At 58.4% G+C, this 18788-nt stretch overlaps 1 protein-coding gene across 1 annotated transcript in view; it reads left to right on the top strand.

Annotated features, from left to right (window-relative positions):
• Nucleotides 1–18378, top strand: part of LOC144490076 (ras-related protein Rab-1B) — a 29911-nt gene extending 11533 nt beyond the window's left edge. The window contains exons 2-6 of the mRNA XM_078207884.1: nucleotides 897–969; nucleotides 1951–2046; nucleotides 8746–8841; nucleotides 13819–13950; nucleotides 18046–18378. Of these exons, the coding sequence (XP_078064010.1) occupies nucleotides 897–969; nucleotides 1951–2046; nucleotides 8746–8841; nucleotides 13819–13950; nucleotides 18046–18240 (592 nt within the window). The 3' untranslated portion in view covers nucleotides 18241–18378. The remainder of the gene's footprint in view (nucleotides 1–896; nucleotides 970–1950; nucleotides 2047–8745; nucleotides 8842–13818; nucleotides 13951–18045) is intronic.
• The last annotated feature ends 410 nt before the right edge of the window (nucleotides 18379–18788 follow it).

Here is an 18788-nt window from a genome sequence, read left to right as displayed (position 1 = left end):
CAGGAATCAGCCGGGTAAACCTTCGCTGTGCTCCCTCTATAGCAAGGACATCCTTCCTCAGATAAGGACGCATGAGTTGTAATCCTCCAAACTTTTTGATTTGATTTGATTTATTATTGTCACATGTATTAACATACAGTGAAAAGTATTGTTTCTTGCGCGCTATACAGACAAAGCATACCGTTCATAGAGAAGGAAAGGAGAGAGTGTAGAATGTAGTGTTACAGTCACAGCGAGGGTGTCGAGAAAGATCAACTTAATGCGAGGTAGGTCCATTCAAAAGTCTGACAGCAGCAGGGAAGAAGCTGTTCTTGAGTCGGTCGGTACGTGACCTCAGACTTTTGTATCTTTTTTCCCCGATTGGAAGAAGGTGGAAGAGAGAATGTCCGGGGGGTGCGTGGGGTCCTTGATTATGCTGGCTGCTTTTCCCCAAGGCAGCGGGAAGTGTAGACAGAGCCAATGGATGGGAGGCTGGTTTGAGTGATGATTCAGGAAAGGTCCTCTTCCCCTCTCGTTTTCTCTCTCTCTCTCCCCACCCTCGTGCCCCCCTCTCCCTCTCGTCCACCCGCTCCTTAAATCCGACCTCTTTGTGCGAGCTTTTGGTCGCCTGTCCCTAACATCTCCGAACGTGGCTGGGGGGTCAGGTTCTGTCTGAGTGACGGCCCTGTGAAGGCCCTTGGGGAGGTGAAGGATGATTCGCTCGGTGTGTGTCGGTGGGATACGTACTCAGTGACGCAGAGCTAAGAGGATGTGTGATTATCCTCAGTCAGGAACTGTACACACACGGGGTAACACAGCAACAGAGGGTGGGAGGAGTGAGGGAGTGGGTTACACCTGCTCTGAAATTGCTGAACTCTGCCTTACCTTTTACCAGCTCCTCCTGTGTTTGATTGCAGTGACTATCTCTTCAAATTGCTGCTGATCGGAGATTCTGGGGTTGGCAAGTCCTGTCTCCTTCTCCGATTTGCGGTAAGTACACATTCCCCCATCCTGCTCACTGATAGTGCGGAGTGCCACTCTCCCAGGACAGGTACAGCACGGGGTTAGATACAGAGTAAAGCACCCTCTACACTGTCCCCCATCAAACACTCCCAGGACAGGTACAGCACGGGGTTAGATACAGAGTAAAGCTCCCTCTACACTGTCCCCCATCAAACACTCCCAGGACAGGTGCAGCACGGGGTGAGATACAGAGTAAAGCTCCCTCTACACTGTCCCCCATCAAACACTCCCAGGACAGGTACAGCACGGGGATAGATACAGAGTAAAGCTCCCTCTACACTGTCCCCCATCAAACACTCCCAGGACAGGTACAGCACGGGGTTAGATACAGAGTAAAGCTCCCTCTACACTGTCCCCATCAAACACTCCCAGGACAGGTACGGCACGGGGTTAGATACAGAGTAAAGCTCCCTCTACACTGTCCCCCATCAAACACTCCCAGGACAGGTGCAGCACGGGGTTAGATACAGAGTAAAGCTCCCTCTACACTGTCCCCCATCAAACACTCCCAAGACAGGTACGGCACGGGGTTAGATACAGAGTAAAGCTCCCTCTACACTGTCCCCCATCAAACACTCCCAGGACAGGTGCAGCACGGGGTTAGATACAGAGTAAAGCTCCCTCTACACTGTCCCCATCAAACACTCCCAAGACAGGTACGGCACGGGGTTAGATACAGAGTAAAGCTCCCTCTACACTGTCCCCATCAAACACTCCCAAGACAGGTACGGCACGGGGTTAGATACAGAGTAAAGCTCCCTCTACACTGTCCCCCATCAAACACTCCCAGGACAGGTACAGCACGGGGTTAGATACAGAGTAAAGCTCCCTCTACACTGTCCCCATCAAACACTCCCAGGACAGGTACAGCACGGGGTTAGGTACACTATTTGTTCGTGTGAGTGTGTGGTGCTGCAGTGTGTGTCAATGTTGTTGTCTCTATTCCAGGATGACACCTACACAGAGAGTTATATCAGCACCATCGGAGTGGACTTTAAGATCCGAACGATAGAATTGGATGGTAAAACCATCAAACTGCAGATTGTGAGTATGGCAGCTCAGTGTGTGACACGGTGCTCAGGACACGGGGCTCAGGACACGGGGCTCAGGGCACGGAGCTCAGTGTGTGACACGGGGCTCAGTGTGTGACACGGGGCTCAGTGTGTGACACGGGGCTCAGTGTGTGACACGGGGCTCAGTGTGTGACACGGGGCTCAGTGTGTGACACGGTGCTCAGTGTGTGACACGGGGCTCAGTGTGTGACACGGGGCTCAGTGTGTGACACGGGGCTCAGTGTGTGACACGGGGCTCAGTGTGTGACACGGGGCTCAGTGTGTGACGCGGGGCTCAGTGTGTGACGCGGGGCTCAGTGTGTGACACGGGGCTCAGTGTGTGACACGGGGCTCAGTGTGTGACACGGGGCTCAGTGTGTGTCGCGGGGCTCAGTGTGTGACGCGGGGCTCAGTGTGTGACACGGGGCTCAGTGTGTGACACGGGGCTCAGTGTGTGACACGGGGCTCAGTGTGTGACACGGGGCTCAGTGTGTGACACGGGGCTCAGTGTGTGACGCGGGGCTCAGTGTGTGACACGGGGCTCAGTGTGTGACGCGGGGCTCAGTGTGTGACGCGGGGCTCAGTGTGTGACACGGGGCTCAGTGTGTGACGCGGGGCTCAGTGTGTGACGCGGGGCTCAGTGTGTGACGCGGGGCTCAGTGTGTGACACGGGGCTCAGTGTGTGACGCGGGGCTCAGTGTGTGACGCGGGGCTCAGTGTGTGACGCGGGGCTCAGTGTGTGACGCGGGTCTCAGTGTGTGACGCGGGTCTCAGTGTGTGACACGGGGCTCAGTGTGTGACGCGGGGCTCAGTGTGTGACGCGGGGCTCAGTGTGTGACACGGGTCTCAGTGTGTGACACGGGGCTCAGTGTGCGACACGGTGCTCAGTGTGCGACACGGGGCTCAGTGTGCGACGCGGGGCTCAGTGTGTGACGCGGGGCTCAGGACACGGGGCTCAGTGTGTGACGCGGGGCTCAGTGTGTGACGCGGGGCTCAGTGTGTGACGCGGGGCTCAGTGTGTGACGCGGGGCTCAGTGTGTGACGCGGGGCTCAGGACACGGGGCTCAGTGTGTGACGCGGGGCTCAGTGTGTGACGCGGGGCTCAGGACACGGGGCTCAGTGTGTGACGCGGGGCTCAGGACACGGTGCTCAGTGTGTGACACGGGGCTCAGTGTGTGACACGGGGCTCAGTGTGTGACACGGGGCTCAGTGTGTGACACGGGGCTCAGTGTGTGACGCGGGGCTCAGTGTGTGACACGGGGCTCAGTGTGTGACGCGGTGCTCAGTGTGTGACGCGGGGCTCAGTGTGTGACACGGGGCTCAGTGTGTGACACGGGGCTCAGTGTGCGACACGGTGCTCAGTGTGTGACACGGGGCTCAGTGTGCGACGCGGGGCTCAGTGTGTGACGCGGGGCTCAGGACACGGGGCTCAGTGTGTGACGCGGGGCTCAGTGTGTGACGCGGGGCTCAGTGTGTGACGCGGGGCTCAGTGTGTGACGCGGGGCTCAGTGTGTGACGCGGGGCTCAGGACACGGGGCTCAGTGTGTGACGCGGGGCTCAGTGTGTGACGCGGGGCTCAGGACACGGGGCTCAGTGTGTGACGCGGGGCTCAGGACACGGTGCTCAGTGTGTGACGCGGGGCTCAGTGTGTGACGCGGGGCTCAGTGTGTGACGCGGGGCTCAGTGTGTGACGCGGGGCTCAGGACACGGGGCTCAGTGTGTGACGCGGGGCTCAGTGTGTGACGCGGGGCTCAGGACACGGGGCTCAGTGTGTGACGCGGGGCTCAGTGTGTGTCGCGGGGCTCAGGACACGGGGCTCAGTGTGTGACACGGGGCTCAGTGTGTGTCACGGTGTTCAGTGTGTGACACGGGGCTCAGTGTGTGACACGGGGCTCAGTGTGTGACACGGGGCTCAGTGTGTGTCACGGGGCTCAGTGTGTGACACGGGGCTCAGTGTGTGACGCGGGGCTCAGTGTGTGACACGGGGCTCAGTGTGTGACACGGGGCTCAGTGTGTGACGCGGGGCTCAGTGTGTGACGCGGGGCTCAGTGTGTGACGCGGGGCTCAGTGTGTGACGCGGGGCTCAGTGTGTGACACGGGGCTCAGTGTGTGACACGGGGCTCAGTGTGTGACACGGGGCTCAGTGTGTGACACGGGGCTCAGTGTGTGACACGGGGCTCAGTGTGTGACACGGGGCTCAGTGTGTGACACGGGGCTCAGTGTGTGACACGGGGCTCAGTGTGTGACACGGTGCTCAGTGTGTGACACGGGGCTCAGTGTGTGACACGGGGCTCAGTGTGTGACACGGGGCTCAGTGTGTGACACGGGGCTCGGGACACGGGGCTCAGTGTGTGACACGGGGCTCAGGACACGGTGCTCAGTGTGTGACGCGGGGCTCAGTGTGTGACGCGGGGCTCAGTGTGTGACGCGGGGCTCAGTGTGTGTCACGGGGCTCAGTGTGTGACACGGGGCTCAGTGTGTGACGCGGGGCTCAGTGTGTGACGCGGGGCTCAGTGTGTGACGCGGGGCTCAGTGTGTGACGCGGGGCTCAGTGTGTGACGCGGGGCTCAGTGTGTGACGCGGGGCTCAGTGTGTGACACGGGGCTCAGTGTGTGACACGGGGCTCAGTGTGTGACACGAGGCTCAGTGTGTGACACGGTGCTCAGGACACGGGGCTCAGTGTGTGACGCGGGGCTCAGTGTGTGTCGCGGGGCTCAGTGTGTGACGCGGGGCTCAGTGTGTGACGCGGGGCTCAATGTGTGACACGGGGCTCAGTGTGTGACACGGTGCTCAGTGTGTGACGCGGGGCTCAGTGTGTGACGCGGGGCTCAATGTGTGTCGCGGGGCTCAGTGTGTGTCGCGGGGCTCAGTGTGTGACGCGGGGCTCAGTGTGTGACACGGGGCTCAGTGTGTGACACGGGGCTCAGTGTGTGACGCGGGGCTCAGTGTGTGACGCGGGGCTCAGTGTGTGACGCGGGGCTCAGTGTGTGACGCGGGGCTCAGTGTGTGACGCGGGGCTCAGTGTGTGACGCGGGGCTCAGTGTGTGACACGGGGCTCAGTGTGTGACACGGGGCTCAGTGTGTGTCACGGGGCTCAGTGTGTGACGCGGGGCTCAGTGTGTGACGCGGGGCTCAGTGTGTGACGCGGGGCTCAGTGTGTGACGCGGTGCTCAGTGTGTGACACGGTGCTCAGTGTGTGACACGGTGCTCAGTGTGTGACACGGTGCTCAGTGTGTGACGCGGGGCTCAGTGTGTGACGCGGGGCTCAGTGTGTGACGCGGGGCTCAGTGTGTGACACGGGGCTCAGTGTGTGACACGGGGCTCAGTGTGTGACGCGGGGCTCAGTGTGTGACGCGGGGCTCAGTGTGTGACGCGGGGCTCAGTGTGTGACGCGGGGCTCAGTGTGTGACACGGGGCTCAGTGTGTGACGCGGGGCTCAGTGTGTGACACGGGGCTCAGTGTGTGACACGGGGCTCAGTGTGTGTCACGGGGCTCAGTGTGTGACGCGGGGCTCAGTGTGTGACGCGGGGCTCAGTGTGTGACGCGGGGCTCAGTGTGTGACGCGGTGCTCAGTGTGTGACACGGGGCTCAGTGTGTGACACGGGGCTCAGTGTGTGACACGGGGCTCAGTGTGTGACACGGGGCTCAGTGTGTGACGCGGGGCTCAGTGTGTGACGCGGTGCTCAGTGTGTGACACGGGGCTCAGTGTGTGTCACGGGGCTCAGTGTGTGACACGGGGCTCAGTGTGTGACACGGGGCTCAGTGTGTGACGCGGGGCTCAGTGTGTGACGCGGTGCTCAGTGTGTGTCGCGGGGCTCAGTGTGTGACACGGGGCTCAGTGTGTGACGCGGGGCTCAGTGTGTGACACGGGGCTCAGTGTGTGACACGGTGCTCAGGACACGGGGCTCAGTGTGTGACGCGGGGCTCAGTGTGTGACGCGGGGCTCAGTGTGTGACGCGGGGCTCAGTGTGTGACGCGGGGCTCAGTGTGTGACGCGGGGCTCAGTGTGTGACACGGGGCTCAGTGTGTGACGCGGGGCTCAGTGTGTGACACGGGGCTCAGTGTGTGACGCGGGGCTCAGTGTGTGACACGGGGCTCAGTGTGTGACACGGTGCTCAGTGTGTGACGCGGGGCTCAGTGTGTGACGCGGGGCTCAGTGTGTGACGCGGGGCTCAGTGTGTGACACGGGGCTCAGTGTGTGACGCGGGGCTCAGTGTGTGACACGGGGCTCAGTGTGTGACACGGGGCTCAGTGTGTGACACGGGGCTCAGTGTGTGACACGGGGCTCAGTGTGTGACGCGGGGCTCAGTGTGTGACGCGGTGCTCAGTGTGTGACGCGGGGCTCAGTGTGTGACACGGTGCTCAGTGTGTGACGCGGGGCTCAGTGTGTGACACGGGGCTCAGTGTGTGACACGGGGCTCAGTGTGTGACACGGGGCTCAGTGTGTGACACGGGGCTCAGTGTGTGACACGGGGCTCAGTGTGTGACACGGGGCTCAGTGTGTGACGCGGGGCTCAGTGTGTGACACGGGGCTCAGTGTGTGACGCGGGGCTCAGTGTGCGACGCGGGGCTCAGTGTGTGACGCGGGGCTCAGTGTGTGACGCGGGGCTCAGTGTGTGACGCGGGGCTCAGTGTGTGACGCGGGGCTCAGTGTGTGACGCGGGGCTCAGTGTGTGACACGGGGCTCAGTGTGTGACACGGTGCTCAGTGTGTGACGCAGGGCTCAGTGTGTGACGCGGGGCTCAGTGTGTGACACGGTGCTCAGTGTGTGACGCAGGGCTCAGTGTGTGACACGGGGCTCAGTGTGTGACACGGGGCTCAGGACACGGGGCTCAGTGTGTGACGCGGGGCTCAGTGTGTGACGCGGGGCTCAGTGTGTGACGCGGGGCTCAGTGTGTGACGCGGGGCTCAGTGTGTGACGCGGGGCTCAGTGTGTGACGCGGGGCTCAGTGTGTGTCGCGGGGCTCAGTGTGTGACGCGGGGCTCAGTGTGTGACGCGGGGCTCAGTGTGTGACACGGGGCTCAGTGTGTGACACGGGGCTCAGTGTGTGACACGGGGCTCAGTGTGTGACACGGGGCTCAGGACACGGGGCTCAGTGTGTGACACGGGGCTCAGGACACGGGGCTCAGTGTGTGACACGGGGCTCAGGACACGGGGCTCAGTGTGTGACACGGGGCTCAGGACACGGGGCTCAGTGTGTGTCACAGTGCTCAGGACACGGGGCTCAGGACACGGTGCTCAGTGTGTGACACGGTGCTCAGTGTGTGACACGGGGCTCAGTGTGTGTCACGGGGCTCAGTGTGTGTCACGGGGCTCAGTGTGTGACACGGGGCTCAGGACACGGGGCTCAGTGTGTGACACGGGGCTCAGGACACGGGGCTCAGTGTGTGACACGGGGCTCAGGACACGGGGCTCAGTGTGTGTCACAGTGCTCAGGACACGGGGCTCAGGACACGGTGCTCAGTGTGTGACACGGTGCTCAGTGTGTGACACGGGGCTCAGTGTGTGTCACGGGGCTCAGTGTGTGACACGGGGCTCAGTGTGTGACACGGGGCTCAGTGTGTGACACGGGGCTCAGTGTGTGACACGGGGCTCAGTGTGTGACACGGGGCTCAGTGTGTGACGCGGGGCTCAGTGTGTGACGCGGGGCTCAGTGTGTGACGCGGGGCTCAGTGTGTGACACGGGGCTCAGTGTGTGACGCGGGGCTCAGTGTGTGACGCGGGGCTCAGTGTGTGACACGGGGCTCAGTGTGTGTCACGGGGCTCAGTGTGTGACACGGGGCTCAGTGTGTGACACGGGGCTCAGTGTGTGACACGGGGCTCAGTGTGTGACACGGGGCTCAGTGTGTGACACGGGGCTCAGTGTGTGTCACGGGGCTCAGTGTGTGACACGGGGCTCAGTGTGTGACACGGGGCTCAGGACACGGGGCTCAGTGTGTGTCACAGTGCTCAGGACACGGGGCTCAGGACACGGTGCTCAGTGTGTGTCACGGGGCTCAGTGTGTGAGACGGGGCTCAGTGTGTGACACGGGGCTCAGGACACGGGGCTCAGTGTGTGACACGGGGCTCAGGACACGGGGCTCAGTGTGTGTCACAGTGCTCAGGACACGGGGCTCAGGACACGGTGCTCAGTGTGTGTCACGGGGCTCAGTGTGTGACACGGGGCTCAGTGTGTGAGACGGGGCTCAGTGTGTGACACGGGGCTCAGTGTGTGACACGGGGCTCAGGACACGGGGCTCAGTGTGTGACACGGGGCTCAGGACACGGGGCTCAGTGTGTGTCACAGTGCTCAGGACACGGGGCTCAGGACACGGTGCTCAGTGTGTGACACGGTGCTCAGTGTGTGACACGGGGCTCAGTGTGTGACGCGGGGCTCAGTGTGTGACACGGGGCTCAGTGTGTGTCACGGGGCTCAGTGTGTGACACGGGGCTCAGTGTGTGACACGGGGCTCAGTGTGTGACACGGGGCTCAGTGTGTGACACGGGGCTCAGTGTGTGACACGGGGCTCAGGTCCTTGGAGCTGTGAAGCAGCAGTGCTAATCACCGTGCTACCGTGCCGCCCAAGATACACTGAGCTGGTTTGTAACTCTCCTCAATCCTGTGTTAGGCTGGGTGCCGCACTGTGAGAGCTGGTTCGTAGCTGTCTTCACCCCTCTGCTTTCCTCTGACTGCCTGGTTCTGTTTGACAGTGGGACACAGCGGGACAAGAACGGTTTCGAACCATTACGTCCAGTTATTACCGAGGGGCACATGGTATTATCGTGGTGTACGATGTCACGGATCAGGTGAGTGAAATACAGAGGCTCCAATTGCTGTCCAATCGCATCCTCCATCCCCTAACTCTCCATCCAATCACATCCTTCCATCCCTGAACTCTCCATCCAATCCCAGCCCCATCCCTGAACTCTCCATCCAATCCCTTCCCTCCATCCCTGAACTCTCCATCCAATCACATCCCTCCACCCCGAACTCTCCATCCAATCCCAGCCCCATCCCTGAACTCTCCATCCAATCCCTTCCCTCCATCCCTGAACTCTCCATCCAATCACATCCCTCCACCCTGAACTCTCCATCCAATCCGAGCCCCATCCCCGAACTCTCCATCCAATCCCTTCGCTCCACCCCGAACTCTCCATCCAATCCCAGCCCCATCCCTGAATCCTCCATCCAATCACATCCTTCCATCCCTGAACTCACCATCCAATCCCACCTCTCCATCCCCTGAACTCTCCATCCAATCACAGCCCTCCAATCCCCGAACTCTCCATCCAATCCCTTCCCTCCATCCCTGAATCCTCCATCCAATCCCTTCGCTCCACCCTGAACTCTCCATCCAATCCCTTTGCTCCATCCCTGAACTCTCCATCCAATCCCTTCGCTCCATCCCCGAACTCTCCATCCAATCCCTTCGCTCCACCCCGAACTCTCCATCCAATCCCTTCCCTCCATCCCTGAATCCTCTATCCAATCCCTTCGCTCCACCCTGAACTCTCCATCCAATCCCTTCGCTCCACCCTGAACTCTCCATCTAATCCCTTCCCTCCATCCCTGAACTCTCCATCCAATCACATCCTTCCACCCCAAACTCTCCATCCAATCCCTTCCCTCCACCCCGAACTCTCCATCCAATCCCTACTCTCCATCCAATCCCAGCCCCATCCCTGAACTCTCCATCCAATCCCTTCCTTCCACCCCGAACTCTCCATCCAATCCCTTCCCTCCACCCTGAACTCTCCATCCAATCCCAGCCCCATCCCTGAACTCTCCATCCAATCACACCCCTCCAGTACCCTGACTCCCTGATAGTCCAATAGCCTGTGTCTCCCGTGTCCGAGCTCTCTCGATAGGAGCTTGGGGCGGGGTGGCGTTGTACAAGGGATCGGTGTCGGAAGAGTGCAGAAACGTTGGAGGGTTTCTGTGGCCGTAGATGTGGCTCCTGGATGGTACGTTGCCTCCTTGGTGCCAGGGTCAAGGAGCCGCTGCAGGACACTCCACTGGGAGAGGGTGATCAGCTAGAGACTGTGATCCGATCTCATCTGGGCGGCACAGTGGGTTAGCACTGCTGCTTCACGGCGCCAGGGACCCGGGTTCGATTCCCGGCTCGGGTCACTGTCTGTGTGGAGTCTGCACGTTCTCCCCGTGTCTGCGTGTGTTTCCTCCGGGTGCTCCGGTTTCCTCCCTCAGTCCAAAGATGTGCAGGTTAGGTGGATTGGCCATGCTAAATTGCCCCTTAGTGTCCAAAGATGTGCAGGTTAGGTGGATTGGCCATGCTAAATTGATTTGATCACATATATTAACATACAGTGAAAAGTATTGTTTCTTGCGCGCTTTACAGACAAAGCATACCGTTCATAGAGAAGGAAAGGAGAGAGTGCAGAATGTAGTGTTACAGTCACAGCTCGGGGTGTAGAGAAAGATCAACTTAATGCGAGGTAGGTCCATTCAAAAGTCTGACGGCAGCAGGGAAGAAGCTGTTCTTGAGTCGGTCGGTACGTGACCTCAGACTTTTGTATCTTTTTCCCGACGGAAGAAGGTGGAAGGGAGAATGTCCGGGGTGGCGTGGGGGTCCTTAATTATGCCGGCTGCTTTTCCCCGAGGCAGCGGGAAGTGTAGACAGAGTCAATGGATGGGAGGCTGGGTTTGCGTGATGGATTGGGCTACATTCACGACCTTTTGTAGTTCCTTGCGGTCTTGGGCAGAGCAGGAGCCCCATACCAAGCTGTGATACAACCAGAAAGAATGCTTTCTATGGTGCATCTGTAAAAGTTGGTGAGAGTCGTAGCTGACATGCCAAATTTCCTTAGTCTTCTGAGAAAGTAGAGGTGTTGCCCCTTAGTGTCCAAAGATGTGTAGGTTAGAGGGATTAGTGCGGTGAATATGTGGGGTTATAGAACATTACAGCGCAGTACAGGTCCTTTGGCCCTCGATGTTGCGCCGACCAGTGGAACCAATCTAAAGCCCCTCTAACCTACACTATTCCAATATCATCCATATGTTTATCCAATGACCATTTGAATGCTCTTAATGTTGACGAGTTCACTACTGCTGCAGGCAGGGCATTCCACGCCCTTACTACTCTCTGAGTAAAGAACCTACCTCGAACATCTGTCCTACATCTCTCACCCCTCAATTTAAAGCTATGTCCCCTCGTGCTAGCATGGGGATAGGGCCTGGGTGGGATTGTTATTGGTGCAGACTCGATGGGCTGAATGGCCTCCTTTAGCGCTATAGGGTTTCTATGATCCACAGTGTTACCAATGACTTAGTTAGTAAAGATAATGGGAAGGCGATGGTATTATCGCTAAACTATTAACCCAGAAACTCAGCTAACGTTCTGGGGGACCCGGGTTCGAATCCCCGCCCACAGCAGACGGTGGAATTTGAATTCAATAAAAAATACCTGGAATTAAGAATCTACTGATGACCCATTGTCGGAAAAACCCATCTGGTTCTCTTTAGGGAAGGAAATCTGCCATCCTTACCCGGTCTGGCCGACATGTGACTCATAGAGTTATCGAGGTTTACAGCATGGAAACAGGCCCTTCGACCCAACTTTTACCCCTAAGCTAATTCCAATTGCCCGCGTTTGGCCCATATCCCTCTATACCCATCGTACCCATTTAACTATCTAAATGCTTTTTAAAAGACAAAATTGTACCCGCCTCTACTACTACTGTAGTCGCCACATCCCGGCTCCTGTTCGGGTCCACTGAGGGGCAATTTAGCATGGCCAATCCACCTAACCTGCGCATCTTTGGACACTAAGGGACAATTTAGCATGGCCAATTCACCTAACGTACACATCTTTGGACACTAAGGGACAATTTAGCATGGCCAATCCACCTAACCTACACATCTTTGGACACTAAGGGGCAATTTAGCATGGCCAATCCACCTAACCTACACATCTTTGGACACTGAGGGGCAATTTAGCACGGCCAATCCACCTAACCTGCACATCTTTGGACACGAAGGGACAATTTAGCATGGCCAATTCACCTAACGTACACATCTTTGGACACTAAGGGGCAATTTAGCATGGCCAATCCACCTAACCTGCACATCTTTGGACACTAAGGGACAATTTAGCATGGCCAATCCACCTAACCTACACATCTTTGGACACTAAGGGACAATTTAGCATGGCCAATCCACCTAACCTGCACATCTTTGGACACTGAGGGGCAATTTAGCACGGCCAATCCACCTAACCTGCACATCTTTGGACACTAAGGGACAATTTAGCATGGCCAATTCACCTAACGTACACATCTTTGGACACTAAGGGGCAATTTAGCATGGCCAATCCACCTAACCTGCACATCTTTGGACACTAAGGGACAATTTAGCATGGCCAATCCACCTAACCGACACATCTTTGGACACTAAGGGACAATTTAGCATGGCCAATCCACCTAACCTGCACATCGTTAGACACTAAGGGACAATTTAGCATGGCCAATCCACCTAACCTTCACATCTTTGGACCACCCGAATAGCAATTGAGATACGAACAATGTGAAGGGGATCTCATAGAAACGTATAAAATTCAAAAAGGGTTAGACAGGGTAAGATTCAGAAAGAATGTTCCCAATGGTGGGGGGAGTCCAGAACTAGGGGTCATAGTTTGAGGATAAGGGAGTAAACCTTTTAGGACTGAGGTGAGGAGAAATTTCTTCACCCAGAGAGCGGTGGAATTCACTCCCACAGAAAGTAGTTGAGGCCAAAACGTTGTGTGATTTCAGGAAGAAATTAGATTTCGCTCTTGGGGCTAAAGGGATCGAGGGATATGGGGGGGAAGGGGGGGAATCAGGATATTGAATTCGATGATCAGCCATGATCAGAATGAATGGCGGGGCAGGTTCGATGGGCCGAATGGCCTCCTCCTGCTTCTAGTTTCTATGTTTCCAAAAGGAGCCACATCAAATGTTATTGAGGGAACTAAAAGCTCAAGGTGTAGGGGGTAATATATTAACCCGGATAGGAGATTGGCTGGCAAAAAAACAGAGAGTACGTATAAATGGGTCTTTTTCTGATTGGCCGGATGTGACGAGTGAAGCCCCCTAGGGGTCAGTGCTGGGGCTTCAGCGTTTTTCAAGTTATCCCAATGACTTGGGTGAGGGAGAGTGAAGGCATGGGAGATACATTTACAGACGACACAAAGATAACCAGGAAGGTATGTTGTGAGGAAGACATTTGGAGTTTGCAGATGGACCTGGATAGGCTGAGTGAGGGGGAAAAGGTCTGGCAGCTGGAGTATAATGTGGGAAAGTGTGTGTGAGTTCCTCACTGCAGCATGAAGAATCGGAAAGCAGAGTATTACTGAGATGGAGAGGGACTGCAGAATGCCGAGGTGTAGAGGGATCTGGGTGTCCTAGTGCACGAAGTTTCCGGAAGGTGGAAGAATGTGGTGGGGGGGCGCGTTGGGATTGTCGAGTCTGGAGGGAATGCGGGCGTGGGTGAGGGTTTCCCCAGCTGATGAGCTGACCCAAGGGGCGGGGAGGGGGAGAGAGAGAGAGATGGACGGTAAGAGGGTGGGGGAATAGACGGGTCCCTGGGTTTAAACTCCGACTGTTCCCGGGGAGAGAGAGAGACGGGAACTCGGGGGGAGGGTTTGGGAGCAGGGGGAGTGGGAAGGAGGGCCTCAGTCTTCCCGATATCGACTCGGAGGAAGTGTCCCCTGACCGGCCGGTTTGGGGTGGGGCAGCAGTGAGGCTTCACCCCTCAGGTGTGCGTCCTAACAGAGATCTCCTTCCATCCAGGAATCCTACACGAACGTTAAGCAGTGGTTGCAGGAGATCGATCGATACGCCAGTGAAAATGTCAACAAGTTGCTAGTGGGAAACAAATGTGACCTAACCACCAAAAAATTAGTGGACTACACGACAGCGAAGGTACGGATCCCACACACACCGCCCCCCACTGGGGTACGGGTCCCACACACACTGACTCTCACTGGGGTACGGGTCCCACACACACTGACTCTCACTGGGGTACGGGTCCCACACACACTGACTCTCACTGGGGTACGGGTCCCACACACACTGACTCTCATTGGGGTACGGGTCCCACAGACTGACTCTCACTGGGGTACGGGTCCCACACACACTGACTCTCACTGGGGTACGGGTCCCACACACACTGACTCTCACTGGGGTACGGGTCCCACACACACTGACTCTCACTGGGGTACGGGTCCCACAGACTGACTCTCACTGGGGTACGGGTCCCACACACACTGACTCTCACTGGGGTACGGGTCCCACACACACTGACTCTCACTGGGGTACGGCTCCCACACACACTGACTCTCACTGGGGTACGGGTTCCACACACACTGACTCTCACTGGGGTACTGGTCCCACACACACACTGACTCTCACTGGGGTACGGGTCCCCCACACACTGACTCTCACTGGGGTACGGGTCCCACACACACTGACTCTCACTGGGGTACGGGTCCCACACACACTGACTCTCACTGGGGTACGGGTTCCACACACACTGACTCTCACTGGGGTACGGGTTCCACACACACTGACTCTCACTGGGGTACGGGTCCCCCACACACTGACTCTCACTGGGGTAAGGGACCCACACACACTGACTCTCACTGGGGTACGGGTCCCACACACACTGACTCTCACTGGGGTACGGGTCCCACACACACACTGACTCTCAGTGGGGTACGGGTCCCACACACACTGACTCTCACTGGGGTACGGGTCCCCCACACACTGACTCTCACTGGGGTACGGGTCCCACACACACTGACTCTCACTGGGGTACGGGTCCCACACACACAGACTCTCACTGGGGTACGGGTCCCACACACACTGACTCTCACTGGGGTACGGGTCCCACACACACTGACTCTCACTGGGGTACGGGTCCCACACACACACTGACTATCACTGGGGTACGGGTCCCCCACACACTGACTCTCACTGGGGTACGGGTCCCACACACACTGACTCTCACTGGGGTACGGGTCCCACACACACTGACTCTCACTGGGGTACGGGTCCCACACACACTGACTCTCACTGGGGTACGGGTCCCACACACACTGACTCTCACTGGGGTACGGATCACACACACACTGACTCTCACTGGGGTACGGGTCCCACACACACTGACTCTCACTGGGGTACGGATCCCACACACACTGACTCTCACTGGGGTACGGGTTCCACACACACTAACTCTCACTGGGGTACGGGTCCCACACACACTGACTCTCACTGGGGTACGGGTCCCACACACACTGACTCTCAGTGGGGTACGGGTCCCACACACACTGACTCTCACTGGGGTACGGGTCCCACACACACTGACTCTCACTGGGGTACGGGTCCCACACACACTGACTCTCACTGGGGTACGGGTCCCACACACACTGACTCTCACTGGGGTACGGGTCCCACACACACAGCCCCCCACTGGGGTACGGGTCCCACACACACTGACTCTCTCTGGGGTACGGGTCCCACACACACACTGACTATCACTGGGGTACGGGTCCCACACACACTGACTCTCACTGGGGTACGGGTCCCACACACACTGACTCTCACTGGGGTACGGGTCCCACACACACTGACTCTCACTGGGGTACGGGTCCCACACACACTGACTCTCACTGGGGTACGGGTCCCACACACACTGACTCTCACTGGGGTACGGGTCCCACACACACTGACTCTCACTGGGGTACGGGTCCCACACACACTGACTCTCACTGGGGTACGGGTTCCACACACACTGACTCTCACTGGGGTACGGGTCCCACACACACCGCCCCCCACTGGGGTACGGGTCCCACACACACCGCCCCCCACTGGGGTACGGGTCCCACACACACTGACTCTCACTGGGGTACGGGTCCCACACACACTGACTCTCACTGGGGTACGGGTGGCACACACACTGACTCTCAGTGGGGTACGGGTCCCACACACACTGACTCTCACTGGGGTACGGGTCCCACACACACTGACTCTCACTGGGGTACGGGTCCCACACACACTGACTCTCACTGGGGTACGGGTCCCACACACACACTGACTCTCAGTGGGGTACGGGTCCCACACACACTGACTCTCACTGGGGTACGGATCCTACACACACTGACTCTCACTGGGGTACGGGTTCCACACACACTGACTCTCACTGGGGTACGGGTCCCACACACACCGCACCTCACTGGGGTACGGGTCCCACACACAGCGCCCCTCACTGGGGTACGGGTCCCACACACACTGACTCTCACTGGGGTACGGGTCCCACACACACACTGACTCTCAGTGGGGTACGGGTCCCACACACACTGACTCTCACTGGGGTACGGATCCTACACACACTGACTCTCACTGGGGTACGGATCCCACACACACTGACTCTCACTCGGGTACGGGTCCCACACACACTGACTCTCACTGGGGTACGGGTCCCACACACACTGACACTCACTGGGGTACGGGTCCCACACACACTGACTCTCACTGGGGTACGGGTCCCACACACACTGACTCTCACTGGGGTACGGGTCCCACACACACTGACTCTCACTGGGGTACGGATCCCACACACACTGACTCTCACTGGGGTACTGGTCCCACACACACTGACTCTCAATGGGGTATGGATCCCACACACACTGACTCTCACTGGGGTACGGGTTCCACACACACTGACTCTCACTGGGGTACGGGTCCCACACACACTGACTCTCACTGGGGTACGGGTCCCACAGACACTGACTCTCACTGGGGTACGGGTCCCACACACACTGACTCTCACTGGGGTACGGGTCCCACACACACTGACTCTCACTGGGGTACGGGTCCCACACACACTGACTCTCACTGGGGTACGGGTCCCACACACACCGCCCCCCACTGGGGTACGGGTCCCACACACACTGACTCTCACTGGGGTACGGGTCCCACACACACACTGACTATCACTGGGGTACGGGTCCCACACACACTGACTCTCACTGGGGTACGGGTCCCACACACACTGACTCTCACTGGTGTACTGGTCCCACACACACTGACTCTCACTGGGGTACGGGTCCCACACACACACTGACTCTCAGTGGGGTACGGGTCCCACACACACTGACTCTCACTGGGGTACGGGTCCCACACACACTGACTCTCACTGGGGTACGGGTCCCACACACACTGACTCTCACTGGGGTACGGATCCTACACACACTGACTCTCACTGGGGTACGGGTCCCACACACACTGACTCTCACTGGGGTACGGGTCCCACGCACACTGACTCTCACTGGGGTACGGGTCCCACACACACTGACTCTCACTGGGGTACGGGTTCCACACACACTGACTCTCACTGGGGTACGGGTTCCACACACACTGACTCTCACCGGGGTACGGGTTCCACACACACTGACTCTCACTGGGGTACGGGTCCCACACACACTGACTCTCACTGGGGTACGGGTTCCACACACACTGACTCTCACTGGGGTACGGGTTCCACACACACTGACTCTCACCGGGGTACGGGTTCCACACACACTGACTCTCACTGGGGTACGGGTCCCACGCACACTGACTCTCACTGGGGTACGGGTTCCACACACACTGACTCTCACCGGGGTACGGGTTCCACACACACTGACTCTCACTGGGGTACGGGTCCCACACACACTGACTCTCACTGGGGTACGGGTTCCACACACACTGACTCTCACTGGGGGTACGGGTTCCACACACACTGACTCTCACTGGGGTACGGGTCCCACACACACACTGACTCTCACTGGGGTACGGGTCCCACACACACTGACTCTCACTGGGGTACGGGTCCCACACACACTGACTCTCACTGGGGTACGGGTCCCACACACACTGACTCTCACTGGGGTACGGGTCCCACACACACTGACTCTGGTTCCTCTGTACTCAGCGAGCAGTTTGAACGGGATCCTCTCTCTGCTTTGTCTCCGGCAGGAGTTTGCAGACTCTCTGGGCATTCCCTTTCTGGAGACAAGTGCGAAGAACGCCACCAACGTGGAACAGGCCTTCATGACCATGGCGGCGGAGATTAAGAGGCGAATGGGCCCCGGGGCGACGGTGGGGAGCGAGAGGCCCAACCTGAAAATCGACAGCACCCCGGTGAAACCGTCGGGAGCCGGCTGCTGCTGAGAGCGAGGAGTCGGCGGGTCCCGGCGTGCCGTGAGCAGCGCCGCAGAGGCTCACCGCGTTTTTGTCTCGGAACGGAGGGGGGGGGGGGGGAGAGGAATGAGTGTGACCTCCATCGCTGACCCTCGTCCGCCCGCTTCCCCTGTCCTCTCACCCCACCCCTGCACACACAACCCAGCATCCAGCACGTTAGCTCCTCACCCTCTCTGACCCTCCCCTCTTTCCATTCCACCCCCACTCCGAGAGATAGAGACACGCACATGCACGCACTCACACGCACGCGGGCACGCACACGCGGGCAGAGAGAGGGCAGAATGCTTTGCCTCCGGCGCAGCTCGTCCCGAACTCCCCCCCCCTGTTTCTTTACCCTGTCTGTGTGCACGTTACCCGTGTGGTTTCCTCTGTCTGTAGCGTGCACGGGTTACCCCGTGTTGCGTGCGTGTCGCGTGGAGGTCCCTCTGTGTGATGTGCCCGTGTCGCAAGAAGTTCCTCTGTGTGTTGCGCGGAGGTTCCCCCCGTGTTGTGTACCATGTCACACGGAGGTTCTGCTT

Source organism: Mustelus asterias, unplaced genomic scaffold (genome assembly GCF_964213995.1).
Source record: "Mustelus asterias unplaced genomic scaffold, sMusAst1.hap1.1 HAP1_SCAFFOLD_2849, whole genome shotgun sequence".
Classification (NCBI taxonomy): domain Eukaryota; kingdom Metazoa; phylum Chordata; class Chondrichthyes; order Carcharhiniformes; family Triakidae; genus Mustelus; species Mustelus asterias.
The sequence above is the reverse complement of the archived record's forward strand: the minus strand, read 5'-3'. Positions and strand labels throughout refer to the sequence as shown.